Source organism: Ambystoma mexicanum, chromosome 5q (genome assembly GCF_040938575.1).
Source record: "Ambystoma mexicanum isolate Mex_15411 chromosome 5q, UKY_AmexF1_1, whole genome shotgun sequence".
Classification (NCBI taxonomy): Eukaryota; Metazoa; Chordata; class Amphibia; order Caudata; family Ambystomatidae; genus Ambystoma; species Ambystoma mexicanum.
In genome coordinates this window covers 350,783,059-350,806,235 of record NC_090933.1, presented here as the reverse complement: position 1 = coordinate 350,806,235, position 23,177 = coordinate 350,783,059, and the positions used below count along the sequence as shown (strand labels likewise).

Here is a 23,177-nt window from a genome sequence, read left to right as displayed (position 1 = left end):
CTGGAGAGGGATGCCAGACCGGATCATGGTGCGCTTCCCCAAGACCTCTGCTAGCACGCCCCACTCCTGGGGTGCAGGCCCTGAAGGCGGTCATGAAAGGCCTTAACGGATGCAGAGGGTTCATCTTCATCATCCCCTGCCCCTTTTTTCCACAGACTCGGGGTCTTCCGGGCCCTGGGACACTGGTGCCAGCGTGGTCCCCCATGGTCTAGAGCCGTAGACTGGTCCTACGGCTGTTGAGGGCGAGGCGTTGGCGTTACAGGAGAAGGTGGAGGGGTCAGAACAACCAGTAGGGCCTGGACCGGGGGAGGAACCGGCAGCGCTGGAGGAACAGGAGTACCACCCAGAGGAGGGTGCCGGGCGGCACCACCTACAGGATGACCTTCAAAATGTCCTTCAGGAGCCCCTCCATCTGAGGGGAATGCATGAGAAAGCGATCCTCGCAAGCTGCCGGCTCCCTAGGGGCCCGGCCCTCCGAGGCACTGGGCCTCTGCTCCTGGTCAAAGTGAAGAGGCGCCTGGTGTGTGCAGCCGTAAGGCTGTGATGGATCGAAGTATCCCTGGGCAGGAGGGCATGCAGGCCCTGAGCCAAAAGAGACCTCAGACACGGGAGGATACAGCTTGGGTCTTGCACCCGAAGCAGAGGTGTCAATCTCAAGAAATCCCTCCGGTAGGCGCCGAGTCCTCCGCAGGACGGCTGGTAGTCTTAACACCCTTACTCATGACCCCACAGCTAGCTCCGGTAGGCTGGACGCCTTCAACATCTGTGCCCGTAGGCGGGTTGGATCGTGCTGAGGACTCTTGGAGGTGCCACTCGACGATCCCTTACCCCCTGTGGTAGAAGAGGAGGATGAACTTGATCACCCTTCCGAGGACAACCTAGTAGGGCCCCTCGGCGTGGGAGCCAGTAGTCTTAGAGGCCTAAGGCCGGGCAGAAATTGAATTAGAGGAACCTCAATGTGTGGGAACCCTGGTGAAGAAGATGCCATGCTGTGGAGCCGTGCTGAACAGAGGGCCTACCTTGCCTTGAGGAGAGGTCCTGCAGACGAAGTCCTTAAGGTGGGGAGGAGAAGTATGGAAGATCTCCCTCCACCGGGACAACATATTCTTCGATGCCCTGTGACAGAGCGCTGCAAGCCGAACATGCATCCTAGCGGTGGTCGGGCCCCAAACACTCAAGACAGAGTGCATGGGGGAGAGTGCATGGGGTTCCGAGGCCGGGAAAGAGCAGTCGCATGAGGCACATCTTGTGAATCCTCCTGCGGCCGACATGCACTGGGGGAGGCGAGGCACCGAAGGGAAGTTAAATGAGATTGAAAAAACACAAACAGGGAGCAAAGCAAGCACAAAGCTAAAAATGTCTCTGCACTGGCTGCCAGTACCGACACCGTCTGTGCCGGAAAAAAAATGAGGTGAGGCGCCAGAGGGCGGGGCCTTGCGGGGCATTCTCATGCCTGACGCCACGCCCCCGCATGCTATACTAAATTTAAAGGGGAAGCTCCATTTTTCATTGCCAAACGTTCCGGTACCGTCCCCATGTTTGGGGACGTTCACAAGGATGGAGGAAAGGGGACAGGGCGTACTAGTAGGAGGTTCCCTACCTAAGAAAAGAAACTAAAACTAAGTATCCGTCTGTGTCGAGTAGTTAGTAACTTAGAAACCGTCCTTGTGTCTGAAACATTCTAAACTGACCATGACATTAGAAACAAACAATTAAGGGTGCAAGAAAATGTCCGACATCTAGAGAAAAGTGTTCATAATCAATACAAAGATAAGTCCAAAAAGTGTTTCCCAAGGAGAAATCCTTGAAACAAGAGGATGGGTGCCTTCCCCTGGATTTTTAGGTATGGTGTCGAAAGTGTCTCTTTTAAACAGTTTCTTGAGGTTTTCACAGATCCAGAAAGCTCTTGTTCAAATAATGAATTCCCAAAAAATAGTCTCTCTAACTTTTTTTATAACCTTGAAGGATTGTATGGTGTACTCCTCTACCAGGAATCCTTTCAAAGAGTTCTCTTATAGGTTCAAATGCCTGGTATACTTGACTGCCAGGACTTCCTTAAAGGACTTCTCTTATGGACTTTTCAAATCCCAGGTATACTCCAATTGAAGCCCTTGCCACGTGGGCATCTATGAGGAGATTAATGTCTCAGCAATACTTTTAGTTACAAACATTTAGAAATTGATAAACATACATTTTCAGTATTTCTTAGTTACTACCTAGCATTGCCAGGTTTCCACCTGAGAAACGTCAAAAGTATCTATAGGTCTCGCCATTCAGAGCCCACCCCAATAGAATGGAAGCACATTTTAACTTCAACTGAGAGGTGGCTCATTCGTATAGTTCTCAATTTTTCAGCAGTGGCCAATTCTACTCTACTCCCACTTTCATGACAAAGTCAGAAACAACCTGTGAGGTAAGTTGTATGAACAATCCTATTCCTGCATGCATAATTAGTTTCTCATATTTATGAAAAAAATAAAAATAAAGTACAAATATTTCAGTGAGCTCGCCACTCAAAAAAATGTAATTGTGCGGGTCTTTGTTTTGTTTCTACATCTATATTTTAAGTGTATAGCCTACCGTTCATTGTCCCCTTCGACTGAGTCTTCAATTTTACTTGACATGTCCAAATTATTCCTTTCTCTGGGCTGGTCCGGTCCTTCTGAACACACACTATTTCCATTGTATCTTTCACCAGTTGGTTTTAAAGCATTGGATGTAGAATAATCAGGACTCACAACCTCCTCTTCCGCATGCTCTTTCATATTCTTGCAAAAAAAAAAAAAAAAAAAAAAAAAAAAAAAGATTTTTGTGAAACCACATGTGGGAGTAGAAAAAAACAGGCAACAAACGCATTTAAAACATTGACGACACGATACGAAAAGACACTTACTACTATCGGACCCAGTTATTACTATAGATATCCTGAGTAGTATGGGAATACTGCCCCCTTGTGAACAATACCAGAAACAAGTGGGATGTTTAATGTGCATACAGGGAATTGCCATACTTGCAGCCCTGTATCTGCTCCCTGTGTGCCACTGACAAGAGATCCTCCCTTCTTGTAAAAACTAAATGGACTTAAGTGACATTTCTCACGCCCACTGGAGTGTCCGGTCAGATTGCCTGCAGGGGAGGATTCAATGTTATATAGACTCAGTGACAGGTTACAGGACGAATGGAAGGAGTGTAACCAACAGAATCTGACAGCTGAAATGGACAACTAGGTCCCGGTCAGAAGAGAAGAGGACTGAAGCCAATCAAGAGCAGCTGATGTCTCGTAAAGGAAATTAAAATGTACCAAAATGAGAGGGTTCCACATCATAGAGGCTCCCGGAGCTCCCTCCCCATAGAATACAGACATGCTAGACTGTGTGGCTTTCACCTCTAAGGAATGCTTCTAAAAAATGCTAGCTTAGGTATAGCCCCGGGCGAGGCACCGGCACCAGTGAGCTGCGCATGAGGAAATTAAGTGTTACTCACCAGAGTTACTAACGTACTCCTAGTCCATAGTCCCCTTTCCTCCATCCTGTAAGGGCGTCCCTCCCGAGGAACTAGAACAGAACCTTTTTTCCACCAGAAAAAGACATTTCCCATTTAACAACCCTACTGTTCTTATTATACGAGGATGGATGGCAGGACGCAAGGAGAAAAGGGGACTATGGACTAAGAGTACGTTAGTCACTCCGGTGAGTAATAATGAATTACTCCTACGTCCTGTCCCCTTTCCTCCATCCTGTATGGGCGATTACAACTGACAATGCCCCAGGGAGGAGAGCCCGACCCTCTAGGCAAATAGATTAAGCAGCACTGCTTGGCCGAATGCCGCATCTGCCTTGGCACTGGTATCCAAGCAGTAGCGCTTGCAAAAAGCCGAAAGGGTGCCCCACGTTGCCGCCCTGCTGATCACATGCCAGGGAATGTGGCGCTGGAACACGACTGCTGTCACCTTAGCTCTTAACGTATCCGCATGCATGCCCTGCGGCGGATCCTTATGCTGCAGTTTATATGCCTCCCGGATTGCTGCTGTCATCCATCGAACTATGGATGCCTTGGAGGCCTGCTGCCCAGGCCTGAATCCTTAAAGTGTTACAGAGCGTCAGTCTTGTGGATGCCCTTCGTTCTGTCCAGATAGAATTTGAACGACCTCCTGACATCCAGGCAGTGGAGCGTCTTCTCTGCATCTTCCTTGGGGTCCGGGAAGAATGTGGGTAGCACAATCTCCTCAATGTGGAAGGATGATACCACCTTCAGGAGAAACTTGGGGTGCGTGCGGAGCACGACCTTGTCTTTGTCAAATCTAGTGTATAGCTCTGAGGCGACTAGCGTCTGGATCTCGCTTACTCTGTGAGCTGATGTAAACCCAACCCAAGGACTGTCTTTAGAGTGACCAAAGTAATGTCTGCCGTGGTCATGGGTTCAAGTGGTTTGTGTGCTAAAGGGCTTAGATCTACAATCAGGTCCCAAATGGGATGCAGGTGCTTGACCGGGGGGTAAAGCCTGGTCAACCCAGTCAGGTGTTTCTTTACTACGGGATTGGCCGAAGACACAACAAAAAAAGTCTGAGTTCCTATATGCACCGATAGCAGCCAGGTATGTTCGGCAGGTATCACCCTGGATGCCAGACCTGAGAGATAGGCCAAGAATTATAAGATTTGGTCGAGGGTGCCCGTCAGTGGGTTCACCCTGTGTTCCTTTACCCAAAAGCAGAATCTTGTCCATTTACTTTTGTACTGCTTGCATGTAGCCTGACTCCTGGCATTTTGAATGATCTCCAGATTGTCGCTGGACAACTGAAGGTGCTGGAGCATTAGCTGCTCAGGACCCAGGCCACTAGGGTTAGCCTCTACGGAGCGGGGTGTAGCACTTCACCTTCCTGGTGTCCAAGTAGAGGGAAGTAGAACTTACGGCTGAAGAGACACCCGTCTCAGGTCCGAGAACAAGAGCCTCACCAGCCAGTGAAGCGCCACAAGGATAATTCCGAGGTTCCTGGAGTTCCTGATCTTGCTCATTACCTTGTGCACGAACTGCGTGGGTGAGAATGCATATGCCCACATTCCGTCCCACGGTATCTGTAGTGCGTCCCCTAGAGAGTTGCATCCCCTTCATCCCCAGGACGCGCATTGTGGACACGTCCGATTTTCTACTGTCGTAAACAGTTCTGTTGATGGGTGACCCCGTCTGCTGAACACTTCCTCGTTTAGTTGCCACTCTTAATTGTCAGCGGCCAGGCGACTGTGCCTGTCTGCTTGCAGGTTGGACTCCCCCAGAAGGTGGACCGTGGAGAGCCACACTTCCTGGCTGATAGCCCATTCCCAGACTTCCAGGGTAAACGCGCACAGTTGTAGGGATCTGGTGCCCCCCCTGTTGATATAGAGCATGCAGGTCGTGTTGTCTGTCTGGATTCACACCAACCTGCCTTTGATGGTCGGTTGAAAGGACCAGAGTGCCAACTGTATAGCCATAAGCTCCAGCCAGTTGATGTGATTCTGCCGGTCGGTCGAGGTCCAGAGGCTGTGCACTGAGTGCGCTACCAGCGTGCCTCCCCACCCATGGAGTGAGTAATCTGTGGTAATGGTGTACTCTTTAGGGGGTGGACGGAAGGGTCTTCCCACCAGAATGTTCTCATGTTACCATCATCTGAGGTCATGGTCCAGGTGTTGTGGGATGGAGACTGGGTCCCCCTGATGACCCTATTCCTGATACCAAGAATCCGCAAAATGCAACTTGAGCCTCATCATACAGAGCCTGGTATACAGGACCGCCAGGAGACATGCTGCCAGTACGTCCAGAAGGTGTTGAAACCACCAGGCTGTGGTGACTGACCTGCTGTGGAAATGGGAGACTGCTGATTAAATCACTGTCACCTTGTCCCCCGTGTGTGTCCCATAGCTGGCCCAGAAACACTAGCGTCTGTGTAGGAATGAGCTGAGACTTTTGTTAGTTGATTGAGAATCCCAGGTCGAATAGGGTAGAGATGAGCCTGTCTGCTGAGTCCCAAACCTGCTCTGGAGAAGTACCCCAGACTAGCCAGTCGTCGATTTAGGGGTAGACGTGCAGCCCCTCCAACCTGAGGCAAGCCGCCATCGCATTCATAAGCCTTGTGAAGACTTGCGAAGCTGAGTTTAGCCAAAAAGGTAAAACCTTGTAATCAAAATGTAGGGCCATGTATCCGGAACCTGAGGAAGGCACGGTGAGGCTGCACATTGGGAACGTGGAGATACGCATCCTTAAGGTCCAGGGAACACATCCAGTCTCCCCCACACAGTGTCTCGGCAAAGAGAGCTGGCGTCACCATCTTGAACTTATGCAAGGGTAGGTAAAGATTCAGGGAGGCCAGATCCAACACCACTCGCAGGCCCGTCTGGTTCTTGTTCTGATTAGCGAAGATGCAGGAGTAAAAACCCTGAACCTGCTGGTGGTTGGGGGGTGGGGGTGGAGAGGGGGCCTGCTCGTCCGCTTCGCTCTCTACAAGGGAGCAAATCTCTGCTAGCAGTGATGGTGTGCCAATCTGTGGGAGGGGAGGGGACAACTGAGGGGGAGAAGGAAGAGGTAGCCGGAAGCCCCAGGACACCACAGATGACCCACGCGAACGCAAACTTTGCCCACCAAGCCGGACTGTGCAGAGCCAGCCTGCCCCCAACTGGGGTACTGTGGACCTGAAACACATCATTGTTTCTTCTGGTCAGCGGCTGATGAAGAGGAGGGGGACTGGAAGAACCTCTTCTGAGATGCTTTGTGGTGTTTTCTCTGGTGCTGACTGGGAGACCTATCCAACTGGCTTTGCGATCCTGGAACCCGCAGAAGCCTCCAAATGACCACCCCTTTGCTTGAGCGAACTGTGTCTGTGAAAAGAGTTTAGGAGACGTTTGGTAAGAATGGCAAAAGACTTCGCAGTCCGAGAGCTGCTCTTCTTCTTATCGAGCTCCACATCAGTGGAGGAGAGGAAGAAATCATACCCCTCAAACGGAAGAGCCAAGATTCTAACGTGCACATCTGGGTTGAACCTGGCAGCTTTCGGCCAGGCTGTATGCCAAATGTCTGTTGCCAGACAGATTGCCCTCATAGCCGTGTCGATGTGGCCCACAGAAGTCACCATGATGTCCTGAGCCACAAGTTTGGCCTCAGCTAGGCCCTCTTTGAAAGAGGCTTGCTTGTCTTTAGGGATGTCAGGCAGAAAATCTGCGATCTCCCTCCACAGATGTTTAGTCGCAGCGAGGATAGCGTCTCCGTTAGCCTGCTTGAGGTGCAGCCCGGCATTTGACTAGACTTCTTGCTGTATGATTTGAGGGTCTTTTCTTCCTTGTTCAGGAGGGCTGCCATGTCGGTACTAGATGATGAAGCCTAGGGCTTGGCATACATGGATGCTGCAGGGATTACTGATGACAGAGGCCGCGGCTGTGTAGAGAACAGCATGCAGTCCCCCCTCCGTTTGCCTGAAAGCAGCGTCCAGCTTTTTGTTGATGGGTTGTGTGGAGTGGGGCCTGAGCCAGCACTTTTTGGCCAAAGCCACCGCATCCTTTTGTAGGGGGATGCCTGACCTCGCCCCTGATTCTCAGGACCTCCACCAGAACTCTTGCTTCGGGGAGCTCCTTCTGTGGCTGAGGGATACCCAGGTATTCTGACGGGCCAAAAATCCTGTCATGGAAAGCTTTTGCTGAGGAGGGAGTATTCTGCTCCTCCTCATCTGTGTCCTGTTGGTCCTCAGTCACCTTTCGGGGTTCCTCCCTGGTGGGGGTCTGGACCTGCACCGGAGTGGCTGGAGCCTCAGTACTGGGCTGCTGCGGAGGTGGAGCCAGAGGAGGCATGGGCTATGTTGTCGTGGGTTGTGCCGGTGAAGCCAGGGGCAACATGTCCTTAATAAAGCCCCTGAGAATTGAGCCCATTATTAAGGACCGAATGAGGGACATAAATTTGTCTAAAAACCAGTCCTCAGAGGCTGGCAGTGCGCGATCTTGTACGTGGGGTGGGGGCGAATATGCAAGCTGCCTCCCCAGCCCCTGCCTGTACATGGGGTCACTTTACCTGGACCCAACATGTTCACATAAGACGTGGACCAGGTGATGGGGGTCAGTGGTACCCAGTCTGTCCTAGGAGCAAGACTTCGCAATTTGGCAATAATAACAGCTTGCATGGGCCCACGGGGACGAGGACCGTAGGACATCAATAGGCCAATGCAGGCAAACAATGCTAACCGTGCTGCTGATGCACCCCCACCCGCAGGTCTCAGCTAGCGTCGAGCCATTTACCCCATATTTTTTCAAATTTACGGGGACAGCCCCGTGCGTTATAGATCCGGCGCTCTGAGGCTGCACACCTGTCCAGCTCATTACTCCAACGGTTCAGGCACAGTGGGTCAGCTGATCCCCAATTGGCCGCAATAAGTCTTTTGCCTGCCCCCAGCGCAATTGTCAAAAACATTTTCTCGTATTTAGACAAGTCTACTTCACCCCCGATGCCCAGGAGTACCATCTTGGGATCCGTAGGGATTGGTGTCGCCAGAGCGGCTGAGATTGTGTTAACACAGTCCACCCAGAAGGCCTGTATCACCTGGCAGTCCCATAACATGGTAGAAGGTGGCGGGTTCTTTTTTGCATCAAACACATGTCCCGTCTTCTATTCCACCCCATCTGGCCATTTCGGTGCGTGAGTGGTATGAGCGATGAAGGATCCTCAGCTGTATTAGTCTAAGCTTAGATTCTATACCAATTTCCCTGGGGGACATTAATGCCTCCACCCAATCTTCAGGTTCCAGGGGACCCACATCCCTTTCCCACTTTGCCTTGAGCCCATCGAGCTGTGCAGCCCCAAACGAGTTAAGGGCCTGATAGAGAGTGGAGGTGACCTTAGAAGAGATGCGCTGCGGGAGAATATTGGTCTCAATGGGAGAGCAGGGGGGTATGATCGTCGTGTCGGGGAATTGGGTGTGGATGGCGTGGGACATTTGCGCATGCCGAAACCGGTCCATGGGTGCCAGGTCGAATTGGTCTTGCATGGTCTCAAAACTCAGGAGGCGACCCCCTTGTATCACCTGTGCTAGTGTGTGTATTCCTTTTGCTTGCCAGTGGCCAAAGGAGCCCATTTTCACTAGTTCCGGGAGGAGCGCATTGTACCATATGGGTTGTGTCAGTGTTGGCTGTCCTTTCCAGCCAATTAGTTTGTGTGCGTCCCGCCAGGCACGAGGGATGTGGTGAGTCATTTTGGGCAGCGCCGGGAGTTGATCGTGGGTGGCGTAGAGGATTTGCAGCGGTGTTAGCGGGGCCATGGTCTCCAGTTCTATACGGGTGTGTGGTAGTGTGGTGTCCCCGTGCATCCAGTCATTCACTACTCCTATCTGTGTGGCCAGGTAATAGGTGCGTATGCAGGGTAACCCGATGCCCCCCTCCCACACCCATCTCTGGAGCGGATCAAGGGCGATCCTGGATTGTTTCCCACCCCATAGCAGTGTGCGCAGGTTCTTGTCGATGAGTGGGAAGGTTTCACGGGGGATGGGAGTGGGGCATTCTGGAGAACGTACAACAGTCTGGGGAGGGTCATCATTTTGAATAGCGCGGCTCGGCCCATTAGCGATAGGGGAAGTGATTGCCAATGGGGGGTGTCTCTGTTGAATAGCTCAATTACCGGTTGTAGGTTAAGTCGGAGGAACCCATCGAGCGTCGGGTCAAGCCGTATACCCAGGTATTTAAAATCCCTGATAGAGACATGGTATGGGCAGGTCTCCGGGATCACCAACTCATCACCCTGAATCGGGAAGAATATGGTCTTGGCATCATTAACCTTTAGGCCCGCAAAGTACTGATATTCCCTGAGAATGAGGGAGACAGCCAGGCACGATATGCTCGGATTACTGAGGTATAGGAGGAGGTCATCCGCATAGAGCGAAAGGCGGTCTTCACCCCCACCCGGCCAAACAAAATCGGTCCAGGTGGTATTAGCTCTAAGCTTAATCGCTAGTGGTTCGATGGCCAGGAGGAAGAGGAGTGGGGAAAGTGGCCATCCCTGTCTCGTGCCCCGACCCAAGGGAAATGTTTTGGAGGACCTGCCGTTCACCCTCACCGTGGCCTCCGGGGATGCATATAGGAGTTTTACCCATGATATAAATGTCTGCCCCAGATTCATCCTAGCCATGATCTCCCACAGGGCATCCCACCCCACAGAGTCAAATGCCTTTTCAAAGTCCACCACCAGGAGGGCCAGTGGGGCTGGAATTTCCTTTGCCCTGGACAGCGCCAATTGGACTCTACGTAAGTTCATTCAAGTTGATTTATTAGGCATGAAACCACATTGGTCTGGGTGGACGAGGGTCTCAATCACCTGCAGTAGTCGGTTAGCTAGTGTTCTGGCGAGGACCTTTGCTTCGCCATTAATCAGGGATATCGGACGATAGGAGGCGCATTCCTCTGGGGGTTTCCCAGGCTTGTGTATGACAACTATGCGTGCCTTCCTGAGGTCTGGGGGGGAGAGCTCCCCGTTCTCTGCTGCGTAGGAACATGCGATGCATGTGGGTAGATAACATGCCACCGAGGCATTTCCATGTCTCTGTCGGGAACCCATTGGGGCCTGGGGTTTTCCCGGGTTGGAGTTGTGCTAGCGCCTCTTGCACCTCGGTGTCGGTGATATCAGCATTCAGGAGATCGGATTGGTGCTGTGGGAGTATCGGGAGCTCGATTTGGTCGAGCTAGCATGAGGGTTTAATTGGTGGGTTCCCAGTGGGTGGGGTATAGAGGTTTTTGTAGTAGGTTGCGAATGCCTCGACAATATCAGTCTTCTGTCAACAGTGTTCCATCTGGAGATCTGATTGCCCTTACGTGTCCTCTGCTTAGTTCGCGTCACTCCAACCAGGCCAACGTCTTGTTAGCCATGTCGCCCCGTTCGTATATTTGGCTCCGGACTAATTGGTGAGCAGTTCGTGCATTGTCTAGAGATAAGTTGCTGAGGGCGTCTTGCGCCGTGAGCATCGCCTCCTTTGCTTCTTGGGTGTTGTGTATTAGGATTTGTCGTTCACACTCCAAGACGCGTGCTTCTGCTTCTCTGACCTTCTGGACTTGGCGTTGTTGGTAGGCGGAAACCCCGGAGTTAGCCTCCCCTCGAAGGACTGTTTTGTACACCTCCCAGATCGAAATCGGACAGTCCACTGAGCCTTCATTGAGTTTGAAATATTCCGCTGTCTTTCTTTCCAGCTCCTCTGCAATTTCCGGAAGACGGAGATGGCATGCGTTGAGGCGCCAGTTCCGATCCGGACGGTGGCAGGAGTTTTTAACAGTTAGAAGGAGCGGGGAGTGGTCCGAAATTCCTCTTGCGAGGAATTCAGCGTTGAGAAGCCTATGGGTCATATTGCGGGGGATGAAGGCGTAATCAATCCTGGAGAACGATTTGTGGACACCCGAACAGAAGGAGAACCCTGCCTCGTCTCCATGGAGTGAGCGCCATGTGTCCGCCAATCCCAAGGCCTCGGCGAATGCAGCGAGCAGTGTGGAGGTGGGGCGTGTTCCAGGTCTCCTATGGGTTCTATCGACTGCGATGTTCATGACTTCATTAAAGTCCCCTCCAAGCACCCACGTATCAGCCTCTTCTTCCAGGAGCAAGCTCTGTAGTTCAGAGAGTAGTTCTTTCGTCAGCGTGGGGGAGGGGAGAGGGGGGGCATAGATCGCTGCCAGGCCCCACTTCTCGCCCCAGATGTCCACTAGCAACAGTACCATAGCGGCCCCGGGGGTCCGCTCTGATCTTCCTCACCTGGAGAGGGACTCTCTTATGAACGAGTATCATCATGCCCCTAGCACCTTTCGTGAATCCGGCATGGTAAACATTCGAGTAGTTGGATCTTTTGAAAAAGTTGGTGTTTGTGCCTATCAAGTGCGTTTCATTTAAGAGGGCAATGTCCGGCGAGTGTCAGTTTAGCTACTGGAGCACCAGTCTCCGCTTTATGCTCGAGCCGAGGCCGTTGAGGTTCCAGGACAGTATTGTCACCTTGTTGGCGTTCATCCTGTCTGCGTGAGTCCTCTTGTTGGGGTGTCTGGGAGGATTAGTGGCAGTTGCGCCTTTCTTGGGGGCCTATGTCGATCTCTTCTCAGAGGAGACATCCAGGGGTTGCCTCTCATTGAAGTGCCTGATGACTGGCAGACTGTTGCGTCCACGGTCCGGGCAAAAAACAGTGTTCGTTTACATTGCCTGTACTTGTCGGTTTCCAGCCTTCTTGTCTCGTGATTCCATTTCCTTGAGTCCCCAAAACTCCCCCCACCCCGTACTTCCCCCCCCTCAACTGGGATCACCTGTCGCCCAAACATTGAACTTATAACTTGGTGAACAAACTTATAACTTGGTGAACTTCCTCGGGATAACCCTGACTGTGATAGTGCCCGCGCCGCATCAGGGGCGGCGGCCGCTAGTTGAGCGCTCCCATGTTATTACGTTGCAGATTAGTCCCCCTGTTGCGTGGTCCTTACCCCTTTCCGGTGGGGGTCCCCGTCACGTTGTTTTCTGCGTTGTTTCGGAGATTGAGGGGGCGAGGGTCGGTCGGACCGGGGCCTGTGTGTGGGCGTTCCTGGTGGCATGCGCCTCGCTCTGGAACCCGTGAGAACTTGGGTTTCCAGCCAGTCCCATGCATCTTTGGGTGTGTAGAACAGATGAGTGGTGCCCTCATAGTGGACTTTAAGCGATGCCGGGAAGAATAAAGCATATTTGATAGAGAGCGAGTGAAGTTTCTTCTTGACCGAGTCAAAAGATTGGCGGGCCTTCTGGACGTCCTTGGTGTAGTCGGGGTAGAACCCGATCCTGTAGCTGTTTTATGTTATCGGGCCGGAGGCCCGTGCCATTTTTAGGATCGCATCTCGGTCCCGGTAATTCAGCAGGCGTGCGATTATTGTTCTGGGCGGGGCGCACAGAGTTGGTGGACCGGTGGGGACTCTATGCGCCCTTTCTATAGAGAAGAATTTGGACAGTTTTCTGGGGGCGAAGATATGAGCTAGCCAGTCCTCAAGAAAGAGTTCAGCGCTGGGGCCTTCCTCCCTCTCCGGTATTCCAAGGATCCTGAGGTTATTGCGCCGCACCCTCCCCTCACTGCCCTCCGCACGGTTTTCCAGTTGGGCTACTTTCTGAGTGATCGCGTTAAGTTGTTGCTCTAAACGGTGCACCGGGTCTTCTGTGTCCGAAATTCTCTGTTCCGCCTCACCGACCCTGGCCAATAGATTGCGGAGGTCTTGGCGTATAAGGGACACCTAGGCCTCCCATTTTGAGTTCCAGTGATGTTCTCGAGCCCCCAATCGCTTTCATGAGGTCTGTCAGAGAGATTGGGGGGTAGGCTTCCGTGCCTGCCTGCAAGGCTTCCATGTTCGCAGGCTCAGCCTGCATGCCAAACTGCACCGGCTCTGCCACGCCCTACACCTCAGGTGTACACCCGGTAGGCTGTGTGTAATCAGCTTCCCGGCAGGGAGTGCTAGCCCTGCGTGAAGGCGCCCCTCGGGTAAGGACCAGTATCAGGGCGATGCCACTTGGGACGGGTTCCGGTGGTAGTAGAGCTCACAGGCCCTTTGGCTGCAGGACCGGTAGGGCCCTTGGACCCCTCTGCCATGAGGCTGGTGGGTGCGTGAGCCTCGGTGCTTCCTGAGCCGGTGTGAGGGCCAGACTGACCCCTCCCGCCACAGGGCTTCCCCGGGAAGGAGTTGCCCCTGCGGGGTGCTTTGGAGGATAACGCACCTACCTTCTGTGTCTTCCTCCGGACGTAGTCCTTGATGTTCTGAGGAGGAGTCCTGTTGAACAGTTTCCTCCAACACTCGAGCCGGTGCTCAAGTGATCCGGGCGTGAGGGAGTCGCACGCGGAGCATCCGTCAGAACCGTGGTCATCACCAAGGCATCAGAGACAGAGTGCGTGACGATCTGCTGTAGGGAAAGAACCGCCGCACAACTGGCACAAGCTAAAGCCTGTTGGGCCGAGGACAGAGCTAAGGTACTAGTGGACGGTATTCCCAAATCTGTAATAGAAAAAGAAAAGATAAGATACAGGGGAAAGCACGTGGAATTTCAAGACTAGTCCTCATCCAGGAGCGCTGGTGGAGCGGTCCGTTCCCGTTGACACGGAAAAGGGGACTTAAGTGTGGCACCAGTGGGCAGGGTTCAGGGAGCCTGCGGTGGCCCCGCACGCCAGTAAATTAAAAGGGGAAATGTATTTCTGGTGCAAAAAAGGTTCTGTTCCCGTACCTTGCGAGAGACAGCCGTACAGGATGGAGAAAAGGGTATGGGACGTTAGAGTATGGAGAATACAGAGTTCATTTTGCTTGTACAAGGTAATATAAAGCGAGTTGATCCAAAACAAACAAGTTGATAACTTAAATAAGCTAAATCCTTGATCTCCCATCACCTGTTCAGGCAAAGATTAAATGAAAAGAAGTTTTTGAAAAACAAGACAACTTAAAAAGCCCCTTCTGGAATTCCTTAGCTCCTACATGTGATCCTGAATTTTAGTTGCTTCACAGAGGCATGTGCTTCAGAAGGTAACTCTGTACCTTGCATTTTGACAAGTGTGAATGGCATACTGTAAACTATGTGGGGGAAGGGGAGAGAAACAAACACTGCTAGGCCACTCTGAGGCAGGCATGAAGCCTTCATTTTTGTGTAAAAACTTTATTTTTGGTATGTTTCACTGCACATACAGTAACAAACAAAAAGAGAAACAAAGCCATACCAGCCGCCCCAGTGTCTGCCTTCCCTCCGCCGCCCACTTCCCCCTGGTAATGCACCGGGTCTGCAGCATTTTAAGATTGTTGGTTGTACCTGACAGTCTCGTAGTGAAGTGTTGGCTGACTCACCGACATTGGGACATGGGGAAGAGTCTCGTGAAGAATCCTGGTCCGGGATGGACATTAGGTAGGCAATATAGGGGTCCCAGATATCGGGGGGGGGGAGGGGGACGTGCATGCAGAGGTAGAAGTCTGATGATGTTCACCTCTGTGTCTTGGCAATATGTTATGTCCATCAGCCATTGTTGTATTGTCGGTATCGGTCCTTTCCCCCAGGACATTGCAATCCTTCGGGCAAGTAGAAACAACAGTCCGGATAGTTTACGCACTGAGGGAGGTAGATGTTTGGTTTGTCCAAGCAGTGTGATCTTGGGGTCTGGCTCGAGTGGGGTATCAATGATAGCTGCTGTTTTCTCCAAGACTGACTTCCAGAATTGGTGTATGGCCGGGCATGACCATGCGAGGTGGAGAAAGTCAGCTAATGTGGCATTGCACCGGTTGCACGACGGTGGTGTTGTGGGGTGATGGGAGTGTAGCCTGGCGGGGGGTGTGGTATGCCTGATGCACATATTTTAGGTGTATTAGATTATATCGTGTGTTTAATGCTACTTTTTGGGTTTGAGCCAATATATAGTCCCAGTCCTCATCTGGGATTGCCGTATGTAAGGATTTCTCCCATCTAACTTTCGGTGCTGTAAGCGGTGGGGCTGTGTCGGATAGTAGGGTTTTTATAGATTAACGACACTAGCCTACCCTCCCTCTGTGACTATTACCCCGTGCAGTAGTTGCCACGTTGGCGGCTGTTGTGGAAACGATGGAAAGATGGCCTGGAGAGTGACCCTAAGGTGGAAATAGATAAATGTGTCCAGGGCTGTGATGGCTCCACCGGCTCTGGCTTGTTCAGGTGTAAGGAATTACTCGTCACTAAATAGGTCCCCCATGGTGTCTAGTTGGAGCTTGTCGGTCCAGTTCAGATAGACTTTTTCTGAGGTTAGGTGGATTCCAGGGATGAATCTCATTGGGGGGAGAACCTTTCCTGTATACTGCATTTCTGCGCTATTTTTTTCCATATTGCGATGGTGGAGAGTACCATGTTTAGTGTTGCGTGTGGTATGTGCGTTTGCCTGATAATGACCGCTCTTAGCATGTTAGGTGACGCTAGGGCTCTTTCGAGCTGGACGTGGGGTCAGATAAAATGAATAGCGTACCAAAGGCCCAGAAATTGGGCTTGTGCTGCTCAATAATATCGTTCTAGGTTTGGAAGCACCATGCCTCCCTTTGTCACTGGATGAATCAGTGCTTTGTATGCTATTCTGGCTGGTTTGCCCACCCACAGTAGTTCCAGAACCAAGCTACGCAAATGTTGGAGGTACTTTTGTGGCACCAAAAGAGGGAGTTTTGCAAAGAGGTATAGTAGTTTTGGAAGAATCACCATTTTGACCAACAATACCCGACCCCAGAGGGTGAGCGGCAAAGCTTTCCATCTATTGACTTTCTCTTGGAGGTTTTCCAATGCTTTGCCAAAGTTGTCTTCAAAGAGTTTTTGGTGGGATCTGGCCAATTGTATGCCTAAGTATCTAACCTTGGTATGTTCCCATTTAAATCCATAGTCGTCTTGGAACTCCCGGGTCTCTGGAGTCAGAGGGAAAATTATTGACTTACTGTGATTTATTCTCAGGCCAGAGAAAGTGCTGAATTTAATGATGTCCCGCATGATTGGGTTTAGGTTCTCGATAGGGTCCTGGATGTGTGTGCGAAGTCGTCTACATAAAGGGATATAATTAATTTATGCTGGCCGAAAGACAGGCCTCTATGTATATGACTGGTACGGAGGTCTGAGGCGAGGGGCTCCATTACCAACGCAAACAGAATTGCGGACAGGGGCCAACCCTGCCTGGTTCCCCTCAGCATATCTATGGGTGACGATCGGGTTCTTCCCAGAATTATGTGTGAACGGGGTTGATTGTACAGAAGTGTGATGAGCTCGATGTAGTAGTTGCCAAGGCCCATTCTTTTTAGGACCTCAAAAGGGAAGGGCCATTCGACGGAATCGAATGCCTTTTCGGCGTCTATTAGGGTTGCCACCGCTTGGTGTGATGGGTTCAGCACCTCCATGACTCCTAACATTCGCCTTATGCCAAACGTTGTGTTGTGACCGGGGATAAATCCTGCCTGATTTGCAAGCACCAGAGCTGGAATCAGGGGGAGCAGTCTGGTGGCCAGGACCTTGGCTAGAATCTTATTGTCGAGATTGATCAGTGAGATTGGTCTATAGGAGCTGCATTCTTCTGGGGGTTTCCCTGCTTTATGTAATAGGATCCCATTTGCTTCTTGGAGGGTCGGCGGGAGGGCTCCTCTCTCGAGCGCTTCCTCAGACCGGCAACAGCAATGGTGCAAGGAGGGGAGCAAATGTTTTATAGAATTCCCTGATCAGTCCGTCTGGGCCGGGGGCTTTGGTTCTTGGGAGATCTTTTATTGCTAGGAGGATTTCCTCTAATGTAATAGGTTGATTTAATGGCTATCTTAACGTGGAATCCACCTAGTAGAGTTAGATTCCATTTAGGTATCGCAGGAGCTCATCCTGGCTAGTGCAGTAGTTGGATTTGTAAAGATTTTGATAAACGGTGCTGAAGGCTTCGACTATTTCTTTATCAGTGTGGATAAGGGAGTCGCTATGGTCCCCTACTTGTGCTATCGGAAAGGGTTTTCTGTCTGATGCCATCAGCCTTGTGTCATGATCACTGCAAAAGGCTCCAGGGGTATCCCAAAAAGGGACTGGACATCAGCTTATCATTGTTGGTTAGTGGAACAGCAACACAGTGAGTGGGGGGACTTGGACTAACACTTCCTGACTACCTAGCATGGCTGCCCTAGTTGTTCTCCAGTCAGTGTTGTGCGGTCTAGCTGTTGTCACTCATTGGTATTTAAGCCCCTCCCAGCATGCGCTCCCTGCTTCGCGTCTAGTCAGTTTGCCGACGCTTACCTATTCCCGTGATTCCTGTCAGGCTCGTACTTTCATAGTTCTTAGAAACAATAGTTTAGCAACCATAGTTTATAGCCACTTCCCTCTCACATTAGCTTACTGATTTTGTAGAAGGTGTCAGCCCGGGCCCCCTATGGTGTAAGGCCCATATGGTAGAAGGCCCACACCTGTCTGGCCTCATTTGGAGCCCCCTGCCCCTACCCAGGGCTGGACCCCTTTCCAATACGAATGCTGCCAGAGCAGCTCTTCCACACTCCTCGAGGGACGCCGCATTCCAGATCTCAGAACCGGAATGCCTGCGCAGCTGATCTAGAGCAACAACAAGGTGAAATCACTGTTTCCAGAATTTAAATCACCTTGTGTAGCCCATCTTTTGCTGCACTCGACACGTGGGAGCCACCACTCTGTGTCCGTTCGAATCTCTAATATTCTTTGCTCTTAAAATGACAACCGCCACGCTCCGTGATTATGTTGATTGCCGTTGCTAGGCAACCAGAAGCAAAGTCCTCATAGGCGGACATGGCTAACCGGAAGGCGTCAGGTGCGCCCCTTATGGTGTAAGGCCCAGGTGTAAGGTCCACACCGGTCTGGGCCTGTCCGGGCCGAACTGTGGCATTATGGTTCCCTGGCAGACATTCTTACAAACATCAAGTCACCAGGCCCACGAGTACACATTTCCGCTCTAAGACACTCGTCACTTACCGTTGCATCATCCACAGACTAGTCCTTTGTGTCTCGCCTACTCTGCGCTTCCCCTTGCACCAATACTATACACCACCTGAGACAATTCGCTCTGTGCATGAACTTCGAATATTGTATCGTGTAATGCCGCTTCTGCACAGTGCATCACAACTTCTCATCACAAGAACACGTAAGTTACTGTATAAATGACATGGCCTCCCGACACTGTACACAAATGACATGTACTGCTCCTAGCTTGCCCTGACACGGCCTTATTATTGTGTGCAGCATCTAGCCTACCCTAACAGTGCTACTATTGTGTACTGCATCCATCTTGCATCTAGCATACCCTAACATTGTGCTAATATTTGTACTGCATCTAGCCTACCCTAACATAGTGTTGCTATTGTGTACTGTATCTAGCCCGCATCTAGCCTACTCCAAACACTGTTACTATTGTGTGATGTATCAAGCCTGTTAGCTACATAGACGCAGATACCTCTAAAAGGGCACAACAGCCATACCCTATTTCCAATATTGCTACTAGTGTGGGGCTTCATTGGGGCTGCCGACTGGCACTCTTTACTACGATACCCCACGAATGGGCAATACCCTGGCCTAAATATGATCCCAACCAAAGTTCTTGCTTCCAGGATTAGAGCCACCGCCTTCTTACCCTCACTTCATCTCGACATACTCAAAGCCTCAATTAGACCCACAACATTCTTACCTAAGCTTATCAAGCAATACAACTATTTCATCTAAAACCATCTTGTTTAACCTACCTACTATCAAGTGTACCGTACTTCCTACTATGGATACATCTTCCAATTGCTCATGCATTAACTCCATTCCAGACTACCAATTCTTGAACAGCCACCACTCAAAAATCAATCATAACAAACCCACTCCAAATACCAAGAGAAACCTTCTGAGGGGGATCTCAGCCGTAAACAAAACTTCAAATGGCCAAAATGAGAATCGGAAACAACCTAAACTTAGCATCACTACTTCTAACGACTCCAGACCTACCATTAAGGGAACTTTAATAAATGCTAGGTCCTTGATAGCTCATGCTACTGATATAGCTGACATCATCCTAGCCAAAAATCTAGACTTCCTAGCAGTTACAGAATCCTGGCTGCATGCTGCAGTGGGCCCCTCACTTCTACTAGCAGTACCAGACAATTACTCTATCATTAGAGTAGACAGACCCAGAGCAGGGGGTATTGCCATCATCTTTAAAAAAATAACACACTTGAGAATAGCCACTACACGTTCACTCTCTTTGTGCGAATTGCTCTCAGCCAAACTCCAGACCTCACATAAAAGCACACCGCAATTCAGTTAATCTATAGACCTCCTGGGACCATAGGCTCTTTCGAGGAAGACATGATGACCTTACTCTCCGACATTAAAACCCCTTCGAAAATTTTAATACTAGGTTTGTTTGTTTATTGAATTTGTAGGGCACACCAAACCCGTAGGTAACAGGGCGCAGCGGAGTACAAGGATACTTATAGCTTAGTTACAGGGTACAGGCAAATAGGCATATATACATTCAAGGAGAGTCAGTACAAATATATAAGTTCAATCACAGTCGATATGCATGTGAATATTAGAGTCATTTCCGTCTGGAGCAAGTCGGTTAGTCGTAATGGTCATTAGAACGTAACCAGTTGAGGGTCTTGCGTCTGAAGCTATAGCGGGACTGATCTGTTCTAAGCTCGAGAGGGAGTGCATTCCAGTACTGTGCAGCTTTTACCGGGACGCTTTTCCTGCCAGTTTTTTTTAGCCTAAATCTAGGTACTTGTAGGCAGTGGGAATTAGCCACTCTGGAAGGGCGGGTGGAGGTTCTTCTGGTTATGCGTTCCGTTAGATAAGGTGGGGCTGCGTTGTTGAGACATTTAAAGGTTAGATAGACTGTTTTGAGGGTGATCCTGTCGCTAATCTTCAGCCAATTATGGTCTCTCCTTGTATTGTAAACGTGTTCCCTGGTCGGGAAGTTCATAGCCGTTCCAAGGGCGTTGTTTTGCAATGTCTGAATTTTGTTCACCTTGTTGTTGCTCTAAATCAGCTGCGCAGGCATTCCGGCTCCCAGATATAGAGGGTTGCAATAATCAAGTTTGGATAATATTAGGGCATTTGCTAGGGTAATGCAACTGGCTTGTGTGAGGAATGGCCTGCATGATCTAATAAGTTTACATGTGTAGGCAGTTGATGGGGCATGGGAGTTTACCTGCTTGTTCAAGGTTAGGGTAAAGTCAAGATAGAAGCCAAATGTCTTCACTTCTTTGGCTACTGTGATTATATTGCCATCTATGTTGAAGGCAGAGTACTTGGAGTCAAGTTTTTTTTAGGTTAGAAGCTGAGCCGAGAATCAGTATCTGTTTTATCATCATTCAGGCAGAGGCCATGGTTTGCCATCCATGCCTGAATGAGGGTGTACATTTAATTTACCAAGGCCGTATCAGTGGCGAAATAGCCCGAAAGGGGAATGAGGATCTGGGTGTAGTCCGCATAATTTGTATAGGTGACGCCAAGTCTGTCCAATTTGTCAAATAGGGGCTTGGTAAACATATTGTACATACTTGGCGAGACACAGGAACCCTGTGGGACGCCACATGTTGTTTGAATGGGGTCTGCCGATGCCACGGAGGAGAACATTCACATGGTTCTATTGACCAGGAATTACTTGACTCAAGCAGTGGCTTCAGTCGAGAAGTGAGCAGCCCATGTTAGGTGATTGCATAAGACTGCCTGGTCCACCAGGTCAAGGGCCGCTGACAGATCGAGGAGGAGCAACATGGCAGGGGTTCCTTTATCGTTGAGGTCATCAATTTGAGCTTTGAGGTCTATTAGGGCTGTCTCAGTACCATGTTGTGGTCTGAATCCAGATTGGCGGAGCCCAGGAGCTGGTTGATCAAGATCATTCTGAATTTGAAGATAGGCTGCTCTATCTATTATCTTGAGGAGGAAGGGGACAGTGGTGATGGGCCTGTAATTAGTCGGAATGGAAGGGTCTAGCGTTTAAGGAGAGGTAAAACCCATGACTCTTAAGTTGCTCAGGACTGTATTAGATGAAAAGGAAGCGTTAATTAGTTTCGAGATAAAGGGAGCCAAATCTCTTGCGGCATCCTTGATTATTTGTGCAGGGCAGTTGTCGCCTTTGCAGTTAGACGGCTTCAAGGAAGCAATAATTTTTTCTGTCTCCTGAATGGATACTTTAGTAAGTTTGAATGGAATAATGGAATTAGGCTAGGCTTATCGTTGGTAGGAGAGTTAGTGTTTAACGTCTCAGTGGTGTTAGGGAGGCTTTTTTTAGGGCAATTTTAGTCTGCAGTGTTATTTTGTTGGCTAAGGCGTTATGGATGCTAGTGCACCATTGTTTGTCTTTGGGTAGATTGTCAGGAGGAGGTAAAGGTGATTCTAATTCCCGAAGGATCACAAACAGTTCATTGGTGTTAGAACTGGCCTTTGAGATTCTTTCGTTGAGATCTTTTTTAGTGCAGATCATTTCTTTTTTGTAGCTATTTGCCGGGAGTTTAAGCTGTAGTTTATTTTGATCTGTCGGGGAGTGTCGCCATAGAGTTTCTAGTTGTCTCTTTTGCAATCTTAATTCTTTAAGGTGGGGGGTGAAGCAGGCATTGAAGTAAGCATGCTGTTTATTCTTGCTTAACTTAAGGGGCGCAATGGTGTCAAGGGCTCTGGTCATGGTATTGTAGAGATTCACCAACGAGTCGGGGTCAGAATTACTTGGGAGAGCATTAATGGTCGAGGGGAGGAGGAGGGGTAGAAGTCTGTCAGGAGTAATATCCTTCTTTGATCTGGAAGGGAGAGGATCTGCCATAATTTTGACTTTAGCTATTTGTTGTCTAGAGTTAGGCAAAAGTTGATTAAGTGGTGGGCAGTCCATGGTTGGGGGCTCATTTTAGTGATGACCGTAGGACAGCTCAAAGTAGCTACCCAGTCTAGGGTTCTACTTCTGTCATGAGTTGGAGTGAGAATTATTTGGTTGAGGTTGTGTTCAGTGAGCATGGTTGCTATGGCTTGGGCATGTTTGTCCTCCGGATCGTTGAATTCTAAATTGAAGTCTCCCAGAATAAGTATTTGAGAGGAGTCTTTGGTGTTGTTTGTTAAGAAGCTAGATAGGTCCTCTTCAAATATACCGATGGGCCCTGGTGGCCTGTATATTAGGTGGATAGTTAAGGTGCGATGGGGGGATATGGGCAATTTAGTCGTAAGTAGTTCACAGGATTCTAGTGGGAGTGACGTTCATAGTCTTAGGTTAAGGTTAGCTTTAGCATTAGGTCTGTCCATTCTAATTAGGTGATAGTCTTCTGGTATGGCTAGTGTAAGGGTGGGCCCACTGCTTCATGCATCCATGTTTCTGTGATCGCTAGGAATTCTAATTTGTCAGAGGAAAGGATGTCAGCTATTTCAGTAGCATGAGCCACTACAGATCTGGCATTGATCAGAGCGGCAGCTAGCGTGGTAGTGGTGTGTTATCTCAGTGGTTCCATAGAGGCTAGTAGAACAAGTTACTTACCATATCTGGTAACGTTCTTTCGATGGGATGTTCCTCTGACGTATTCCACATCTATGACAGGTAATGTCCACAGCTGTGCTGCTTTGGAAATTTTCAGCAGAGGGCATCCTGCGTCGATGGCGATGTCCCTCGAGGGCCTCCGTCGAGGGTCGACGTCACTGGATGTTATATATAACACGCACCGCACCCGTAGCCTCAGTTGTAGTTTTTTCCCAGAACGTGTGGCACCAAT

The 23,177-nt window shown here is 50.1% G+C and overlaps 1 protein-coding gene across 1 annotated transcript in view; it reads right to left on the bottom strand.

The window, feature by feature from the left end:
- Positions 1-23,177, bottom strand: part of PTPN2 (protein tyrosine phosphatase non-receptor type 2) — a 1,450,306-nt gene that overhangs the window by 161,416 nt on the left and 1,265,713 nt on the right. The window contains exon 8 of the mRNA XM_069620828.1: positions 2,581-2,768. Within this exon, the coding sequence (XP_069476929.1) occupies positions 2,581-2,768 (188 nt within the window). The remainder of the gene's footprint in view (positions 1-2,580; positions 2,769-23,177) is intronic.